This window comes from Gigantopelta aegis, chromosome 10, assembly GCF_016097555.1.
Source record: "Gigantopelta aegis isolate Gae_Host chromosome 10, Gae_host_genome, whole genome shotgun sequence".
In the NCBI taxonomy this organism is placed as follows: domain Eukaryota; kingdom Metazoa; phylum Mollusca; class Gastropoda; order Neomphalida; family Peltospiridae; genus Gigantopelta; species Gigantopelta aegis.
The window spans coordinates 36,415,085-36,437,246 of NC_054708.1; the positions used below are offsets into that span (position 1 = coordinate 36,415,085).

A 22,162-nucleotide genomic window follows, 5' to 3' on the forward strand; every position below is an offset into this window, starting at 1 on the left:
TCTTTGGTTGTTATTTTTTAAAATATGTTAAATATGGCGCTTTTTAAATTATTTTTTATATTTTTGAAAATGGCGTGCTTTAAACTATTGCTTTGAAAGGGGCATTCGCGCGCTTAAAAATTAAAATACCAGAAAATTCCGGAAATATATTTCCATTAAGTTGGTCGCCCTGAGAAAGGAATTGCACACTGACCTGCCAAAAGATCAAATGGCACATCTATGCGCAACTTTACTAGTGTCACAAAAAATTGGTCTATAAGTGGTAACTTTCTTGTTAAGGGTGTTGGTTTCATGTAAGCTTCCAATACTGAAAAGACTGACAAAAAAACATCCCATTGCAGACCAGTGTAGAATTTAGCTTTTTTGTCATCGTTCTGACATAAATTTGATCGTAATCGTGCAGAATTTAAATTGCACTTAATTGTTTGTTTTCAAGTATTAGTTTTTCCTTCTCTTGTCTTAGGTTATCCATCTCCATGATTAACATATTTCGCTCCTTTGAAAAAGATTCACTTTTATCTTGTATGACATCTTGGGATGGTGGTGTTTTGAGGAATGCATTATCTAATGACCGCAGAGGAGTTCCGTCATTTTCTTTGTTTCCTCCAAAGTTTGTTGGTGTTGATGTGCAGCTCAAAGGTGGATCCGATGGATTCGGTGTGCTAGTTTTAAGTCTCTTACTTGTTGGTGCTGGAGAAGTAAAATCCTCCGTTTGATTGCACTGTTGCACTTTTGCACTTTTTGTTGTTTGACATCATCTGTGGGTTTTTGTGATGAATGTTTAAATACTGATGGGATGTAGTCCGGATGAGTTGTGCAAAGATGTGGCTTTCCTGAAATGATAAGAGCTTATTTTAAAGGGACTGTCTTGAGATTTCGAAACAAACACTCATCCTGCTTTTCCCTGGGCTTTTAGAACAATATCTTACAATAACATAATTTAAATATAAATAATTGAATTTCTACCGGATAAATAGATTTGGAATAATCTTTGACCAAATAATTTTAATTTCTGTTTGGCAAGAAATAACAAATTTGTATGTATATTATTAGACAAAAATAAATATTGAGACATTGCCAAACATCCAAAAAAGTATGTTGCATCGAGATATTCATATTCTAAGATACAAAATGTAACTAAATTTTAATTTTAATATTACAAACAGTTTTTATTAGCTGATAAAATTTGTTAAATAGTTACCAAATTAGGAAAGTCCATTTAGCAATACCAGTAACTATTCATAACATGCATAGCCAATTTTTATATATAATTATTGAACAGTTGTGTGTGTGTTTGTCATATTTCAAATAATATACATGTAATTGCATCTTAATATTACTGTTTGTCATTATTAATTATTACATACTAAATACACTGCCAAATAATAAAAGGCTATAAAAATATACCTGTGTTGTTTTGGTATTGTTCATATACATATACATATATATATATATATATATATATATCTTCTGATATAACAGACTACTGTAGAAATGATATAATTATCAAGAAGTTTGTTTTGTTTAAAGACACCACTAGAGCACATTCATTTATTAATCATTGGCTATTTGATATCTAACATTTGGTAATTTTGACAAATGTTAGAGGAAACCTGCTACATTTGTCCATTAGTAATGAGGATCGTTTATATGCACAATCCCACAGAAAGAATAGCACATACCATACTGATATACCAGTCATGGTGCACAATATAATATCAAGGCAAATTAAATAAACCTTGAAAAATTGTGGTTGTTTTTAACTTATTCTCCATGTTAAGCACTATTTAAATATGTAATATATATATTTAATTATTTTTTTCCATATAATATACACTGTGTATGTATATATATATATATATATATATATATATATATATATATATATATACATATACATATACATATACATATACATATACATATACATATATACATACATACATACATATACATACATATAGGCCTATATATAATAAATCTAGATATAATATACACACTATATATATAACTTCGATCACTCCACCTTCGATTTCTCTAAAACTTCGATCTCTCGATCTGAAGAGACGGTCCCGGCCGAATTGCTATACAAACTAGTAATAACGACCTTCGAAAACTCAAACTTCGATAACCTCGATCTCTCCTAATTCTTTGGTCCTGCCATAAAGATTTAGTAGAGTATGCACCTCTAAAACTCGACGTGTGTAGATTGATCAAACTGTCGTTGCTGAGCGTGCCTGTCTTGGGTGGTCTTGGCTGTCGAGTATTAGGGTGATAATTACAGAATAACAGATCGCCGACTAAGCACAACGAAATGATCCTATGTTTGGTAGTCGGTGTTCGTCCGTGGTGGAGAGCCTCGCTACGTAATACTTAATTACAGACACAATCTAGTTAACTTCATAGAGCATTTGTAATAATTGTTAGCGCCGTTTGTGTTTGCTCTCAAAGGCATGAATCGTGTCAAACGTTAGCTTTTCTATTTATGTATCAATTAATGTCAGATCGGTTTTAAAAAGTTCTGCTTTTTTGTCATCCAAGCAATCTTGCGTATGGCCTAGAAATGGAGGGTGGGTGGCCATATTGGAGAAAGAAAGTAGAGGTGCCTTCTTTTTTTCCGTTTTTTTCTGTCAATAAATACATGTAGCCTATATGCCCAAACATATATTTCAAATTCATCCATGTGATCTTTTTTTTAAATTTATTTACTTACTTTTACAATATACGCAAAATGAATGTATGACAAGTGTCGAAGATGCCAACAGCTGGGATGGAGTGGGATGAGATGGGGTGGCGTGGGGTGAGGTGACTGATATATCAATTCGCCTTTCAACTGGGGATGCATAGTTTTTAGAGTTCAGAGGGCACACTTCTTACAATATTAAGCAAAATAAACCAGCTGCAATGCTACAATGCTGCAACCAGCTGCAAAGCAGTTTCAAATTTGAACTGTTATATATTAATTTCGAAAACTCTAACTCCCTGAAACTCGAACTATTTCCTCGTCCCCTTCAAGATCGAGTTATCGAAGTTTGACTGTATATATATACACACACACACACACACACACACACACACACACACACACACACACACACACACACACATCAAGCATCATTGCAACTTAACAAATAGCAATAAGTTACCAAATAAAACATTACCTTCAATGAAATGCTCACTACATATTACTGAATTCTGTGTGAGAAGCCATGGTGTTCCATCAGGTTTGTCTCGTTTTAATGCCCTCATCCACAAGCGGCGCCTGGTCTCTTCTTTAGGAAATTTGTAAAACAATATTTTTTTTAACATCATGTTATGGTTTATGCAGCCAACTGCACAACATGTTTTAGGCATCTTGGCCGTTAACTATTGTAAATCATCGACTAAAGTTGACTAAATTTACTATCAAACCATACGTAACTATATTATAAGAAGAAGCTTCACCGCGTCACGTGATAAACAATGGCGGATAGGGCCGAAGTACCCGTATATTCGGTTCCGAGAATACACAGTTGACGAACACTTTGTTTAATAATTTTTTTAAAGGACAAAATTCAATTTCTCAAGCGTTCTGATCTGGTCCGCGTTTTACCAACACCCATCGCTAACACTTGTTGTCAATACTGATGGGCATTACGTTAATACCTGTGAATAGTTTGTAAAATATAATTTTTTTATTAATTGATTCTTAATTAACACAATTTATACACTCAAAATTATTTACAATTGTTATGAATGGATTATAAATACTGTTCACTACATTAGAGGCACAAAACTGTAGCATACCTTTTGCACATCGAATATATCAATTGAAAACATATTCTAACAACAAGGGTGTTAAAAATCATAAAAATTAAATGCTTTGACCTTCCTTGTTGATCTGGCACGTGTGAGGTCATGTGACACGCAGCGAATGTTAATTCATCTTCCTCCATTTTAAGTCAATTTCTACGAGTCATGTGGACCCGATGTAGGTAATTTTAAGGAATAAACAAAAGCAACGTAGTAAAATTAATGGTTTTAGGGGTTTGTAAAGTTTTATATTTAGATACTTAATTGTATGAACTGTATTGTTAATGAAAATGTTCTAGAACTGTGAAGAAAAACCTCACAAATGAATGACAAGCAGACGTCAACAAAACAAATGTTAAGTGCACGAACTGTGCACAAGAAAACAAAGTGAACAGAGTTGGAAGCATAACGCAGTTAGGGACTTTGACGATAAACATTTGTTTCCTAAATCTGACGCCGCAGAGCTTTAATTTGATTATTCTTGAGTCCAGTCATGACATTAAACTTACATGTTGTTAACCAGTACCAAAAACAATTGGCGAATTTTATTTTAATTTGGCGAAATAATTTTATGAAATAACTGATATTTTGCTAGAAAATAACTGGGTTTCTGCAATTTTTTAAGTTTCGTAGATAAGTTGGCGAAATTTTCTGCTGACCCAGATCTAGCCCTAGCTGTGTCTGATGATGTACATTGAGTTCTATTTGTATGCATACAATGAACTGGCTCGTTTTGATGGATACATCTGATGATGTACATTAAGTTCTGTATGTATATGGGGCGTTTCATGGTATTTGGTCCGCGACTATGAAAATAAAAAGCATTACATTTACATGGAAACTTTACATCATATGAAAGTAAACATCATAAGCAGGGGCGGTGCAGATGGTACAGTAATGGCTGTACCACTTTTCAAAGAGGTATGGCATGGCCGAACACTTTGTGTTATATTTGTTGTATCTGAACATGTCCTTACAAGTAATTTGAAAGGCGAGTCTGGCAACCACGAGCCGTACCACTATTTTGTACACTGCTGCCCCTGATAAGGGTTTTGAATATGTAAAATTTAAACGTACACTATACCAGAGAGACTTTGTAAGGATTTTTTTGCCAAAATTGTGATGGATGTAACATTTAATTTTTTTCAATATCTTTATTAACAATCCATGATTCATGAATAAAATCTTTACCATAAACATAGAAACCTTCATACCCTTGTAACTTGTGCATAAAAGTTTTGGTCAAGAATCGTATAATTAGTTGATTGATTTTTATAAATAATTTGAAATGTCTCGTCCGTCACATTTTTTTATAATAAAAGTTTAATTTTTTCTAAAAGTTATAAAGTTAAAAACAAAACCTCAAGTCATGTGAATATACATACAGTGAACTGGCTCTTGTTTTGATTGATACATATGTCTGATGATGTACATTGAGTCCTGTCTGTATACATACAGTGAACTGTCTCATGTTTTGATTGATACATGTCTGATGATGTACATTGAGTTCTGTCTGTATACATACAGTGAACTGGCTCTTGTTTTAATTGATACATGTCTGATGATGTACATTGAGTCCTGTCTGTATACATACAGTGAACTATCTCATGTTTTAATTGATACATGTGTGATGTACATTGAGTTCTGTCTGTATACATACAGTGAACTGTCTCTTGTTTTAATTGATACATGTCTGATGATGTACATTGAGTTCTGTCTGTATACATACAGTGAACTGGCTCTTGTTTTAATTGATACATGTCTGATGATGTACATTGAGTCCTGTCTGTATACATACAATGAACTGGCTCATGTTTTGATTGATACATGTCTGATGATGTACATTAAGTCCTGTCTGTATACATACAGTGAACTGGCTCTTGTTTTGATATATATGTCTGATGATGTACATTGAGTCCTGTCTGTATACATACAGTGAATTGGCTCTTGCTTTGATTGATACATGTCTGATGATGTACATTGAGTCCTATCTGTATACATACAGTGAACTGTCTCATGTTTTAATTGATACATGTCTGATGATGTACATTGAGTTCTGTCTGTATACATACAATGAACTGTCTCATGTTTTGATTGATACATATCTGATGATGTACATTGAGTCCTGTCTGTATACATACAGTGAACTGTCTCATGTTTTGATTGATACATGTCTGATGATGTACATTAAGTCCTGTCTGTATACATACAGTGAACTGGCTCTTGTTTTGATATATATGTCTGATGATGTACATTGAGTCCTGTCTGTATACATACAGTGAATTGGCTCTTGCTTTGACTGATACATGTCTGATGATGTACATTGAGTCCTATCTGTATACATACAGTGAACTGGCTCTTGTTTTAATTGATACATGTCTGATGATGTACATTGAGTCCTGTCTGTATACATACAATGAACTGGCTCATGTTTTGATTGATACATGTCTGATGATGTACATTAAGTCCTGTCTGTATACATACAGTGAACTGGCTCTTGTTTTGATATATATGTCTGATGATGTACATTGAGTCCTGTCTGTATGCATACAGTGAATTGGCTCTTGCTTTGATTGATACATGTCTGATGATGTACATTGAGTCCTATCTGTATACATACAGTGAACTGTCTCATGTTTTAATTGATACATGTCTGATGATGTACATTGAGTTCTGTCTGTATACATACAATGAACTGTCTCATGTTTTGATTGATACATATCTGATGATGTACATTGAGTCCTGTCTGTATACATACAGTGAACTGTCTCATGTTTTGATTGATACATGTCTGATGATGTACATTAAGTCCTGTCTGTATACATACAGTGAACTGGCTCTTGTTTTGATATATATGTCTGATGATGTACATTGAGTCCTGTCTGTATACATACAGTGAATTGGCTCTTGCTTTGACTGATACATGTCTGATGATGTACATTGAGTCCTATCTGTATACATACAGTGAACTGGCTCTTGTTTTAATTGATACATGTCTGATGATGTACATTGAGTCCTGTCTGTATACATACAATGAACTGGCTCATGTTTTGATTGATACATGTCTGATGATGTACATTAAGTCCTGTCTGTATACATACAGTGAACTGGCTCTTGTTTTGATATATATGTCTGATGATGTACATTGAGTCCTGTCTGTATACATACATTGAATTGGCTCTTGCTTTGATTGATACATGTCTGATGATGTACATTGAGTCCTATCTGTATACATACAGTGAACTGTCTCATGTTTTAATTGATACATGTCTGATGATGTACATTGAGTTCTGTCTGTATACATACAATGAACTGTCTCATGTTTTGATTGATACATATCTGATGATGTACATTGAGTTCTGTCTGTATACATACAATGAACTGTCTCATGTTTGGATTGATACATGTCTGATGATGTACATTGAGTCCTGTCTGTATACATACAGTGAACTGTCTCTTGTTTTAATTGATACATGTCTGATGATGTACATTGAGTCCTGTCTGTATACATACAGTGAACTGTCTCATGTTTTGATTGATACATGTCTGATGATGTACATTGAGTCCTGTCTATATACATACAGTGAACTGGCTCTTGTTTTGATTGATATTTGTCTGATGATGTACATTGAGTCCTGTCTGTATACATACAGTGAACTGTCTCTTGTTTTTATTGATACATATGTCTGATGATGTACATTGAGTCCTGTCTGTATACAAACAGTGAACTGTTTCATGTTTTGATTGATACATGTCTGATGATGTACATTGAGTCCTGTCTATATACATACAGTGAACTGGCTCTTGTTTTGATTGATATATGTCTGATGATGTACATTGAGTCCTGTCTGTATACATACAGTGAACTGTCTCATGTTTTGATTGATACATGTCTGATGATGTACATTGAGTTCTGTCTGTATACATACAGTGAACTGGCTCTTGTTTTAATTGATACATGTCTGATGATGTACATTGAGTCCTGTCTGTATACATACAATGAACTATCTCATGTTTTAATTGATACATGTGTGATGTACATTGAGTTCTGTCTGTATACATACAGTGAACTGTCTCTTGTTTTAATTGATACATGTCTGATGATGTACATTGAGTTCTGTCTGTATACATACAGTGAACTGGCTCTTGTTTTAATTGATACATGTCTGATGATGTACATTGAGTCCTGTCTGTATACATACAATGAACTGGCTCATGTTTTGATTGATACATGTCTGATGATGTACATTAAGTCCTGTCTGTATACATACAGTGAACTGGCTCTTGTTTTGATATATATGTCTGATGATGTACATTGAGTCCTGTCTGTATACATACAGTGAATTGGCTCTTGCTTTGATTGATACATGTCTGATGATGTACATTGAGTCCTATCTGTATACATACAGTGAACTGTCTCATGTTTTAATTGATACATGTCTGATGATGTACATTGAGTTCTGTCTGTATACATACAATGAACTGTCTCATGTTTTGATTGATACATATCTGATGATGTACATTGAGTCCTGTCTGTATACATACAGTGAACTGTCTCATGTTTTGATTGATACATGTCTGATGATGTACATTAAGTCCTGTCTGTATACATACAGTGAACTGGCTCTTGTTTTGATATATATGTCTGATGATGTACATTGAGTCCTGTCTGTATACATACAGTGAATTGGCTCTTGCTTTGACTGATACATGTCTGATGATGTACATTGAGTCCTATCTGTATACATACAGTGAACTGGCTCTTGTTTTAATTGATACATGTCTGATGATGTACATTGAGTCCTGTCTGTATACATACAATGAACTGGCTCATGTTTTGATTGATACATGTCTGATGATGTACATTAAGTCCTGTCTGTATACATACAGTGAACTGGCTCTTGTTTTGATATATATGTCTGATGATGTACATTGAGTCCTGTCTGTATACATACAGTGAATTGGCTCTTGCTTTGATTGATACATGTCTGATGATGTACATTGAGTCCTATCTGTATACATACAGTGAACTGTCTCATGTTTTAATTGATACATGTCTGATGATGTACATTGAGTTCTGTCTGTATACATACAATGAACTGTCTCATGTTTTGATTGATACATATCTGATGATGTACATTGAGTCCTGTCTGTATACATACAGTGAACTGTCTCATGTTTTGATTGATACATGTCTGATGATGTACATTAAGTCCTGTCTGTATACATACAGTGAACTGGCTCTTGTTTTGATATATATGTCTGATGATGTACATTGAGTCCTGTCTGTATACATACAGTGAATTGGCTCTTGCTTTGACTGATACATGTCTGATGATGTACATTGAGTCCTATCTGTATACATACAGTGAACTGGCTCTTGTTTTAATTGATACATGTCTGATGATGTACATTGAGTCCTGTCTGTATACATACAATGAACTGGCTCATGTTTTGATTGATACATGTCTGATGATGTACATTAAGTCCTGTCTGTATACATACAGTGAACTGGCTCTTGTTTTGATATATATGTCTGATGATGTACATTGAGTCCTGTCTGTATACATACATTGAATTGGCTCTTGCTTTGATTGATACATGTCTGATGATGTACATTGAGTCCTATCTGTATACATACAGTGAACTGTCTCATGTTTTAATTGATACATGTCTGATGATGTACATTGAGTTCTGTCTGTATACATACAATGAACTGTCTCATGTTTTGATTGATACATATCTGATGATGTACATTGAGTTCTGTCTGTATACATACAATGAACTGTCTCATGTTTGGATTGATACATGTCTGATGATGTACATTGAGTCCTGTCTGTATACATACAGTGAACTGTCTCTTGTTTTAATTGATACATGTCTGATGATGTACATTGAGTCCTGTCTGTATACATACAGTGAACTGTCTCATGTTTTGATTGATACATGTCTGATGATGTACATTGAGTCCTGTCTATATACATACAGTGAACTGGCTCTTGTTTTGATTGATATTTGTCTGATGATGTACATTGAGTCCTGTCTGTATACATACAGTGAACTGTCTCTTGTTTTTATTGATACATATGTCTGATGATGTACATTGAGTCCTGTCTGTATACAAACAGTGAACTGTTTCATGTTTTGATTGATACATGTCTGATGATGTACATTGAGTCCTGTCTATATACATACAGTGAACTGGCTCTTGTTTTGATTGATATATGTCTGATGATGTACATTGAGTTGTGTCTGTATACATACAGTGAACTGGCTCTTGTTTTAATATACATACTATACAGACAGGACTCGATGTACATCATTAAAAAAATGAGCCAGTTCATAGTATGTATACAGACAAGACTCAATGTACATCACAAGACATGTATAATACATGTATAATATTTATATAATACATGTTTTGTGTACATGACATAACCATTATTTATACCAAATGGCAATACAGTACAGTTTTGATATCCTTGAGTTGATGAAAAGATAATGTGTGGGATCAATTTATTTGTAGTTATTTTTCACGAACAAATGTTAAAAGTATAAAAATATAGCGACTGTGATAAATATAATTATAAGCAATTATATACATATGTTTATTTTTTTTAGATGATGGATTTGGATGGACTTGATAAGAATGTGCAGTTCGGCTCATATTTTAAACATACAGAAACTAGCCTGACGAAGGATATAGTGTTTCTTAATCATGGGTCTTATGGTACTGTTCCAAAACGTGTTGCAGCTGCTCAAACAAGGTAACTTTGTGCTAGCCATAAATACATGTACCTGGGGCATCCAAGCAGACTAACGGTCCCAAGGCTGTTTATAAGGCACTTATATATTTCCAGTATCTGTTATGTATATATCTGTTCTCGAAGCCAGCAAAAGTAAAGTGTGGATGGGTTGAAAACAAAAAGGTTTTGTTGGATGCCTTAGAACTAATAAATGTTTTTGTCTTATTTTATTTTTAATTTTATATTTATGTCATACAGTGAAACTGTCTTAAACAGACCCTGATAAACCAGAATAGATTCAAAACCAGCCAAAATTTATGGTTCTAAATTTTCTAGATTCAAAAATGCGACCTTCTAAACTCTGAGTCCTGTCTAAGTCGGATAAATATTAGATTCCTCAGTGTGATCCAGTTTGGTTTAGAGAGACCTTGTCTTATGTATACCGGCCTCAGTGGCGTCGTGGTTAGGCCATCGGTCTACAGGCTGGTAGGTACTGGGTTCAGATCCCAGTCGAGGCATGGGATTTTTAATCCAGATACCGACTCCAAACCCTGAGTGAGTGCTCCGCAAGGCTCAATGGGTAGGTGTAACCCACTTGCACCGACCAGTGATCCATAACTGGTTCAACAAAGGCCATGGTTTGTGCTATCCTGCCTGTGGGAAGCGCAAATAAAAGATCCCTTGCTGCTAATCGGAAAGAGTAGCCCATGAAGTAGCGACAGCAGGCTTCCTCTCAAAATCTGTGTGGTCCTTAACCATATGTCTGACGCCATATAACCGTAAATAAAATGTGTTGAGTGCGCCGTTAAATAAAACATTTCTTTCTTTGTCTTATGTATATATATATACTGAAGGCCAAAAGAAACTTTACCATTTTCAATTTGGAATTTAAGAAAAAATGAATTGTTTTTAAAAAGTAACTCAATCCAAAACACATAGCCCAAACACAACAATAATGTATGCAGAAAATTATACCCGCCCACTGCATGTTTTGGGTGGAACACACAGAAAAGTGAAAAACTTGTGCACTATGAACAACAGCAATTGCACGTGCAATAAGGGTATAAAAACGGTTTAGACGGCATGTCAGACATCCACACAGATAAAAAAACCACCATAGGAATGCCACGACTGACACCAGAACAATGCGAGAGAGCCCTGGGTATGATACAGATGGGAGCCACTCATGCCCACATCGCCAGAACCTTCGGTTGTTCCTGTGTTACTGTTACAAACTTGATGTAACGCTACAGGCAAACAGGGCAGACATCAGACAGGCCAAGAACAGGCAGACCCAGGGTGACTTCGCCCCGTGATGACCGGTACTTGCGTACCTTGCATCTACGAAATCGCTTCCTGACAGTGACGTCATCAGCAATGAATGCCTTAGGTCACAGGGTTAGTAGACAGACAGTGGCCAGGCGACTCAGGACTCATGGAATAAGGGCTTACAGACCATATAGAGGACACTTACTGACACCACAACATCGTCGTTTGAGATTGACATGGGCTAGGACTGTACGACGTTGGCAGCGACGTGATTGGCTGCGGGTTCTTTTCACTGATGAAAGCCGGTTCTGTTTGTTCAGAGTTGATGGAAGACAGCGTGTGTACCGCCGTAGGGGAGATCGAGTGGCGGCTTCTTGCGTTCAGGAGGTCGTGCCATATGGTGGAGGGAGTGTCATGGTGTGGGGAGGTATCTGTGCACAGGAAAGGACACCATTGGTCATCGTTCACGGAAACTTGACAGCTCAACGTTACAGGGATAACATTCTTCGTCCAACTGCAATACCATTTCTCCAACGGCAGCCACGTGGTGTCATTTTTCAGCAAGACAACACCAGACCTCATACAGCCAGAATCGTACAGAACTTCCTTAGAGCCAACAACGTAAACGTATTGCCGTGGCCTGCACGCTCCCCAGACATGTCCCCCATAGAACACCTCTGGGATGTTTTGGATCGCCGTGTTCGACAACGACCACACCCTCCAGCCAACCAACAGGAACTGATCCAGGCCCTTCAAGAAGAATGGCAACGCGTCCCATGTGACCTCATCAGATGACTGATTTTTTCTATGCGTCGGAGAATTATTGCTTGTATTGGGGCAAGGGGTGGTCACACACGCTATTAATGTGACTTGTTATTGGACGTGAGTGATTGTCTGTATGCTTTGCATGTCGTCCATGAAGTTGAAAGCTCGATTTGTGTACACCACCTCGCTTTGGGAAAATGTGACGTCATTATCAGATGCTGAATGACACTCATTTTTAATTATGTTAATGTTGACATATTGATCTAGTCAATATATTTTACCTCATGCGACTATCTTTTGTTGTTTTTACACCAGAGTGATTTAAAACTATGGTAAAGTTTCTTTTGGCCTTCAGTATATATATATATATATATATATATAGATAGATAGATATAGATATAGATATAGATATAGATATAGATATAGATATAGATATAGATATAGATATAGATATAGATAGATAGATAGATAGATGTTGGGGTGGGGTTTTTTAGTTTCGTCCAGTCCAAGAATGCCACTTCTCACTGCTGGTTTGCTTGATAGATAGATAGATAGATAGATAGATAGATACATAGATACATACATACATACATACAATACATACATACATACATACATACATATATACAGATTTAAAAAAATTATTATTTTACTTTTTACTTTTATTTTATTATTCTCTTACTGGTCCAGCCACATGCAGGGCACTAGGTTTTGTCTCCGTCTGTCTGTCCAACATATATAGTTTTCTGGACATTTTCTTCGTAATGCCTCAAAATAATAATCTGAATGTTTATGTTCAGCTTTATCATGTACTGTTACAGATCAAGTTTGACTTTCATGGCAATTTATCTATTTTTGATAGAGTTATGGCCCTTGAACTTAGGAAATACTCAAATTTGTTTTCCAGACTTTTTCTTCACAATACCTCAAGATATTGAGCTGTAAATTTTATGTATAGCTTTATCATGTACTGTTACAGATCAAGTTTGATTTTCAAAGCCCTTGGCCCTTGAACTTGGAAGATAAACAAAATGGTTGGGCCCGGTAGTTGTTTGTATGGATATTCATCACATGCATGTGAAAAGACTTAAATATTAATATTAATCTTCTTTCTCTCTTTTTTTTTAGATGTACATCTTCAGTGACACTGAATAAGTTTTTGGTAGGCGAGACATTTAATTAAGTGGAATTCTTATTTATTAAGTCATCATTCTTGTTTGTGAAAAAATATATTTATAAAAATTGTAGTAAGATATATTTGGGTAGAAAACAATAGATGTTGACATTTTCTCTGTTATGACGGGTTTTTTTTTTTTTTTTTTTTTTTTAAATAAAGAATTTGCAGGTACATAACATGTATATTATGATATCATGATAAATGTGATAACCCCTTGCTATGTGGTTGTTACACTTTTACATTCAGTTCACAGGTTTGTGTCCATGGAGAAATCATATCATTCTGCGATGAAAAGCAAAATTATTGTACTTGTTTTAAATAAAACAGAATAAGCACAAACAAATCAGTTTCAATTCCTTATTCATAAATAGTCATCAGATTATCATGATTCAGAAAAAAAGAAAGAAAGAAAGGTTTTATTTAACGATGCACTCAGCACATTTTATTTATGGTTATATGGCGTTGGACATATGGTTAAGGACCACACAGATATTGAGAGAGGAAACCCGCTGTCGCCACTTCATGGGCTACTCTTTTCGATTAGCAGCAAGGGATCTTTTATATGCACCATCCCACAGACAGGGTAGTACATACCACAGCCTTTGATATACCAGTCGTGGTGCACTGGCTGGAACGAGAAATAGTCCAATGGGCAATCATGATTCAGAATTGTAATGCAACATGATATGCATATAATACATAAGAAATCGATAAATATTGTGTTCATGATGTTTCTTTTTCTTGTGTAAGACTGCAATGACCCATTCCTTCATCTTTGAGAATAACCATCATATTAGTTAAATTAGGATATTTATTTTGAAAACACAAAACATTAACCCTTAAGATATTTAATTTAGAAATCATTACTCCTCAAACTTAATAATTTTCATGGGTGCAATTCCTCTCGGTCTCTTGCCTCTAATTCTGATTATTTTGAGGGGTGCGATTTCCCCCTTTGCATTTTGAGGTGTGTGATTACCCCCCCCCCCGTAAGCATTTTGAGGAGTGCGATTTTTAGCACCCCTGGGTTTTTCAAAAACGAAGGTCTGACTAACACATTAATTTTCTTTTTGCTCATCCAAGGGAAGGGGACAATCAGTTTCAGATACCAAATTTATTATTCTTAAATTTGGATTTTATAATTAAAAAGTACATTCATGGCCATAGATAATATTATTGTACCAATGCACTAAATATAGACACCCCAGTGGGAAAACGCTGGTTTGATGAGCGGTCGGTCTAGGATCGATCCCCGTCGGTGGGCCTATTAGGCTATTTCTTGCTCTAGCCAGTGCACCACGACTGGTACATCAAAGGCCGTGGTATGTGTGCTATTCTGTCTGTGGAATGGTGCATATAAAAGATCCCTTGCTACTAATGGAAATATGTAGAGGGTTTTTTCATCTCTATGGCAGTGTCAAAATGACCATATGTTTGACATCCAGTAGCTGATGATTAATAAATCATTGTGCTCTAGTAGTGTCGTTAAACCAAACAAAACTTTAAAAAAAAATATAGACACACTTAAGCCATAATTAATAATTACAAAATGTTAGATTGCCTTAAAAAAAAAAGATCCTTTTTTAGGTATTGTATTTAGTATTTATACCATTTAATACCATCCACATATATGTAATATAAAATAAATACATGAAATCGTTAAAAAAAAATCTACCACTGAAAAAAAGATATACACGTATTGCATTAAAAAAATAAAAATAAATGAGCAAACAAATCATAAATTGACATATAGATATATTTGCAACAAGCTGCTCACTGCATTTAATTTTGCCATTGCATTATTAACATTTAAATTATGTTCTGTTCATTGTGTACATACAACCCTCATAGCTGTATACTACAGTCATTGCACTATTAACATTTAAATTATGTTCTGTTCACTGTATACATACAACCCTCATAGCTGTATACTACAGTCATTGCACTATTAACATTTAAATTATGTTCTGTTCATTGTGTACATACAACCCTCATAGCTGTATACTACAGTCATTGCACTATTAACATTTAAATTATGTTCTGTTCATTGTGTACATACAACCCTCATAGCTGCATACTACAGTCATTGCACTATTAACATTTAAATTATGTTCTGTTCATTGTGTACATACAACCCTCATAGCTGTATACTACAGTCATTGCACTATTAACATTTAAATTATGTTCTGTTCATTGTGTACATACAACCCTCATAGCTGTATACTACAGTCATTGCACTATTAACATTTAAATTATGTTCTGTTCATTGTGTACATACAACCCTCATAGCTGTATACTACAGTCATTGCACTATTAACATTTAAATTATGTTCTGTTCATTGTGTACATACAACCCTCATAGCTGTATACTACAGTCATTGCACTATTAACATTTAAATTATGTTCTGTTCATTGTGTACATACAACCCTCATAGCTGCATACTACAGTCATTGCACTATTAACATTTAAATTATGTTCTGTTCATTGTGTACATACAACCCTCATAGCTGTATACTACAGTCATTGCACTATTAACATTTAAATTATGTTCTGTTCATTGTGTACATACAACCCTCATAGCTGTATACTACAGTCATTGCACTATTAACATTTAAATTATGTTCTGTTCATTGTATACATTGCTTGGAAATTTTTGTTTTGTTTGTTTGTATTCAGGTTTGATTTGGTTTAATTATTTGTTTATAAATTTACTTATGATTGTATTCAAATCTGATTTGTTTATTTCCAGAGACATCCATGCATGGTTACACTTGCTCATTGACTGACTCACCCACTGACACATTCCCAGCATGGTTACACTCAATGACTCACTCACTGACACATTCCCAGCATGGTTACACTCAATGACTCACTCACTGACACATTCCCAGCATGGTTACACTCAATGACTCACTCACTGACACATTCCCAGCATGGTTACACTCAATGACTCACTCACTGACACATTCCCAGCATGGTTACACTCACTCACTGACACATTCCCAGCATGGTTCCACTCAATGACTCACTCACTGACACATTCCCAGCATGGTTACACTCACTCATTGACTGACTCACTCACTGACACATTCCCAGCATGGTTACACTCACTCATTGACTGACTCACTCACTGACACATTCCCAGCATGGTTACACTCACTCATTGACTGACTCACTCACTGACACATTCCCAGCATGGTTACACTCACTCATTGACTGACTCACTCACTGACACATTCCCAGCATGGTTACTCACTCATTGACTGACTCACTCACTGACACATTCCCAGCATGGTTACACTCACTCATTGACTGACTCACTCACTGACACATTCCCAGCATGGTTACACTCACTCATTGACTGACTCACTCACTGACACATTCCCAGCATGGTTACACTCACTCATTGACTGACTCACTCACTGACACATTCCCAGCATGGTTACTCACTCATTGACTGACTGTCTCACTGACTCACTGACACATTCCCAGCATGGTTACTCACTCATTGACTGACTGACTGACTGACTGACACATTCCCAGCATGGTTACACCCACTCATCGACTGACTGACACATTCCCAGCATGGTTACTCACTCATTGACTGACTGACTGACTGACTGACTGACTCACACATTCCCAGCATGGTTACACATTCCCCACACTCATTGACTGACTGACTCACTGACACATTCCCAGCATGGTTACACCCACTCATTGACTGACTGACTGACACATTCCCAGCATGGTTACTCACTCACTCATTGACTGACTGACTCACTGACACATTCCCAGCATGGTTACACCCACTCATTGACTGACTGACTGACACATTCTCATTGACTGACTGACTGACACATTCCCTCCATGGTTACACTCACTCATTGACTGACTGCATGACTCACTGACACATTCCCAGCATGGTTACTCACTCATTGACTGACTGACTGACTGACTGACTGACACATTCCCAGCATGGTTACTCACTTATTGACTGACTGACTGACTGACACATTCCCAGCATGGTTACACCCACTCATTGACTGACTGACTCACTGACACATTCCCAGCATGGTTACACCCACTCATTGACTGACTGACTGACACATTCCCAGCATGGTTACTCACTCACTCATTGACTGACTGACTCACTGACACATTCCCTGCATGGTTACACCCACTCATTGACTGACTGACTGACTCACTCACTGACACATTCCCAGCATGGTTACACCCACTCATTGACTGACTGACTCACTGACACATTCTCATTGACTGACTGACTGACACATTCCCTCCATGGTTACACTCACTCATTGACTGACTGCATGACTCACTGACACATTCCCAGCATGGTTACACCCACTCATCGACTGACTGACTCACTCACTGACACATTCCCAGCATGGTTACACTCACTCATTGACTGACTCGCTCATTGACACATTCCCAGCATGGTTACACTCACTCATTGACTGACTCGCTCATTGACACATTCCCAGCATGGTTACACCCACTCATTGACTGACTCACTCACTGACACATTCCCAGCATGGTTACACTCACTCATTGACTGACTGACTCACTGACACATTCCCAGATTCATTCATTTGTATGGTTTGTAACTGTAAACATCTTTTGGAAAGAGGTGGAACACTGATTTGTGAAATTTAATTATATTTATTAAAACAATATTTATAAACTTTGAAAACAATCTTTGTAGTCTAGTAGTCCCTACTGTATACTAAGAAATGTGAATGAATTATATGGTTGTGTCTTATTCTATGCAAATGTGTAATCGTGTTATTTATGATTAGTCCTACAGTGCCTGTTTTAATATGTTGGATTCCACCTCAGGTACCGCGAGGAGATGGAAAGGAACCCAGACCTGTGGTTCCGACAGGCGTCCCTAGACCACTGGCTGAAGGCAGTGAGTGTGCTGGCAGACTTCTTCCACTGTCACTCGCAGGACCTTGTGCTTGTTCCCAATGCTAGTACAGGTGTGGTTCTCTAGACACAAAACATGCCATGTTCCCTCCACTGCTTTACCTGACACAGTGGCTTAGACATAGAGAATACGACATGCAGGGTGCCAAAATACAGATGCCTAAAATAATCACGCCCATATTAACTACAAACATGCTGACCTCAAAATATTTCACCTCAAAGCCACTGAAATGTTAAGTTTTAATTACATTAAAATAACTTGAAATGCATTTGTGATACTGACAACTCTTCAGCAGCTGTTAATGGCAGTACTGAACTAAAACAACCCTCCTGCACTCGAGAAAAGACAGAAGTCCCCATTGTGCCCAAATTAGTGACTGTTAGATTCCTTTTATCTTACATCAAGTTGTTTTAAAACATATCTAACGAGCGAAAGCCTGTTGGATATGTTTTTAAACAAAAAGTTGTAAGATAAATGGTATCTTAACAGACACGAATGTAGTATTCTATTGTTTACATATCCTCAAAAGCCAGTTTTAAAATAAATTTAAACGTCTTTTCCAACTAAAATCTGTTTACGGCCCTAGTGGTTGTACTTAAATTATGCGTCCCAGAAAAGTCCATTTCAGGTTAACTTGCTTCTTCAATTTTGTTTTTTTCTTGGATGGTATGGCACTGGCTATCTAATCATCACATAGAAGCAGTAGGTCATATGTCCTTAAATAGTTATCACACGTATATGACTGTTAACAAAATAAAAAATGATGTTCTTGCCAACAGGTATTTAAAAAATGTCTTTATACTAAAGAATAATAGAACAGAAATTAATTTAATAACTAGTCGTGTTTTAATTTAATCAGTTTTAATCCCACAGAAACCATGGTACAATGTATATGTATATGATATAAAAACATTACTCCGATATTACAAATGATAGGTGACGTGTTTGTAGGGTGGGAATCGATGTTGATATTCAGTCTGATGTTTTGTTTCTTTCAGGTATCAACAGTGTGTTAATGTCATGCAAACTGAAGACTGGTGAGGCTATTCTTATTACTCGACTGACATACGGCTCGATCCAAAAAGCAACAAGCCATGTAACAAAGAGGTTTGAAGGTTTGTTCATTGTGCTCACAGGAGAAACACGATTAAATACAGAATAGCTAGTGAATGACATCGGATATCTGCTTTATCCTTTGATGGTAAGAATGGGAAATTTCTCATTCAGCCTGAACAGGATAAAGCCGATATCCAACGTCATTAACTAGTTGTTATCTTTATCCTGCAGACCATAAAAATTAAAGGAAAAGCTATTATTTCTGTTATTTTAGCCACATTGTACGATGACCTAGAGGTCAAATGAACAATTTTGTAATGTAGCTATGCATGTGATGTCAAAAGTCATATCCTTCTACTATATGTATATGACTTTGCTTTATCTGTCATCATATTCTGTGAATAGAAACGGTGGTTGCAGGATAAATTACTGTAATATTGTACACAATATCGTTGTCAATGAGAATCTGATTTAGTAATATTGTCAAACCTTTATTGGTAGAATAAAAAATATTCTAGGATTTACCTTTACTCAGGCAGTCAGAATAGTTCATTCATTTTGTATGTTAGGCCATTAAAAATATCATTCTTGTTTTTTATCACTTAAAAGGGTGGGCAGGCTGATGTTATTTTATTTTTAATTTGTTATATATCAGGGCTAGCTGCCAATTGCGAATTTCAAAAACAATTGGCAAATTTTATTTTAATTTGGCGAAATAATTTTATGTAATAATTGATATTTTGATACAAAATAACTGGGTTTTTGCAATTTTTGAATTTGGCGAAATTTTCTGCTGACCCCGAGCTAGCCCTGTATATCAACAGATACCTACTGATTATCTAAAGAAAAGGTCCAAACATATGGAGATAATTTTGTAACGAATTAATGACCCCAGTTATCATCAAAGCACTGTAGCATACATAATGACTGGATCTGACAGTAACTGTCGTATCTCTGGTCATGGCAAAAGGGCTGTAGTTAAGAAATGTACAATCAAAAACAAAGCTCAAACTCAACTAGATCATCATATTTTATCTCCACAGAAACCATAAATGCCCTTAATACCTTTGTCATGAAATTTGTGTATGGTGACATTAGTAGCTCAAACCTTGCAGACACCTGGGATAAAAGTGACATTAACAGAATAAAAAAGAAACAATGAAGCTCCCATCACACATCAAATCTTTCGAACAAACACTGAATAAGCACCAGTTACCTCGCTTTCATCTAGGTCTGCCATTCCCTTAAACACTCTTCTCTGTTGGTCCTTGCTGGACCTTGGCCATTGGGATTGGTATCTAATCTGTTCAGTTTTGTGAAGATAGACTAGGTTTCATTTACAACCTATCATATCTGATGCCATTTTGACCTTTAAATCTAATGTAGAGGGTGTGGCAGCTGTCCTGAATCAATGGATAGAGCAATATATTTCAAAATAATTTGGTGAACAAATGTAAAATTGTAAAAAAGACCTATAAAAGGATTGTGAATGCACTGTTTAGTGGAAATAGAACTTAATTTATTATTCTATCTCACTTAGTTCAAGGGCTCCAGCATGTTCTCATTTTAATTATCTTGGATTTGAATATCAAGATAACCTCATATGGTAAAAATAACCTCACCAATAGATTGTGCATTGTCTTTTCACAGGGCTTCTAGAATTTTTACAAAATCCACTAGCCATGGGATCAGTGATTTTAATAATTTACTAGCCACAATTAAAAATCCACTAGCTCTACTTTACTTAATACAATTTTACTAATGGTAATAATTGGATATGTTACCTAAACATTAAAAACACTAACATTGGAGGGGGTGGGGGTAGGAGCAGGATATTTATATTTACCAACTTAAATGCAGCATTTAACAACTTTTTTTCACTAGCCATCAGGCATGATAATATTAGTTATTTACTAGCCCAACATTGAATATCACTAGCCATGGGAGTGGAGCTACCATAATCTAGAAGTCCTGCTTTTCAGTATAAAAACACTCTTCATTTATGATTTAACCCAAATATTTCAAGAGCTCTGTCAATTTCTAATTATGCATGTGGTGGACAATGGCCATCTCTGATTTCACATTCCTCATGAAATCATACAGTGAACACACTGAACCAGAAACTAATTGCAGACAGCTGTTAAATATTTCATTTTCAAATTAGTTTTACCTAATTTTATTATTATTTTGTGCTTTTCGTTTTATTGAACTTTTGACACACTGTTAATTTGTAGGAACAGAGGCAGTTTTCCTGGATATAACATTTCCTATCAGCAGTGCCCAGCAGATTGTGGATCTGTATGAAGAATGTTTCAAGTCTCACCCTAACATCAAGCTAGCTGTCATAGGTTTGGTATTCATAATATCTCGCCCTAACATCAAGCTAGCTGTCATAGGTTTGGTATTCA

General features: G+C 35.8%; 1 protein-coding gene across 1 annotated transcript in view; it reads left to right on the plus strand.

Moving 5' to 3' along the window:
* The window catches only part of LOC121384351 (probable L-cysteine desulfhydrase, chloroplastic), a 41,835-nt gene that overhangs the window by 9,617 nt on the left and 10,056 nt on the right, over positions 1 to 22,162 (plus strand). The window contains exons 2-5 of the mRNA XM_041514708.1: positions 10,414 to 10,559; positions 18,608 to 18,750; positions 19,697 to 19,813; positions 21,989 to 22,102. Coding sequence (XP_041370642.1) covers positions 10,414 to 10,559; positions 18,608 to 18,750; positions 19,697 to 19,813; positions 21,989 to 22,102 — 520 coding nt within the window. The remainder of the gene's footprint in view (positions 1 to 10,413; positions 10,560 to 18,607; positions 18,751 to 19,696; positions 19,814 to 21,988; positions 22,103 to 22,162) is intronic.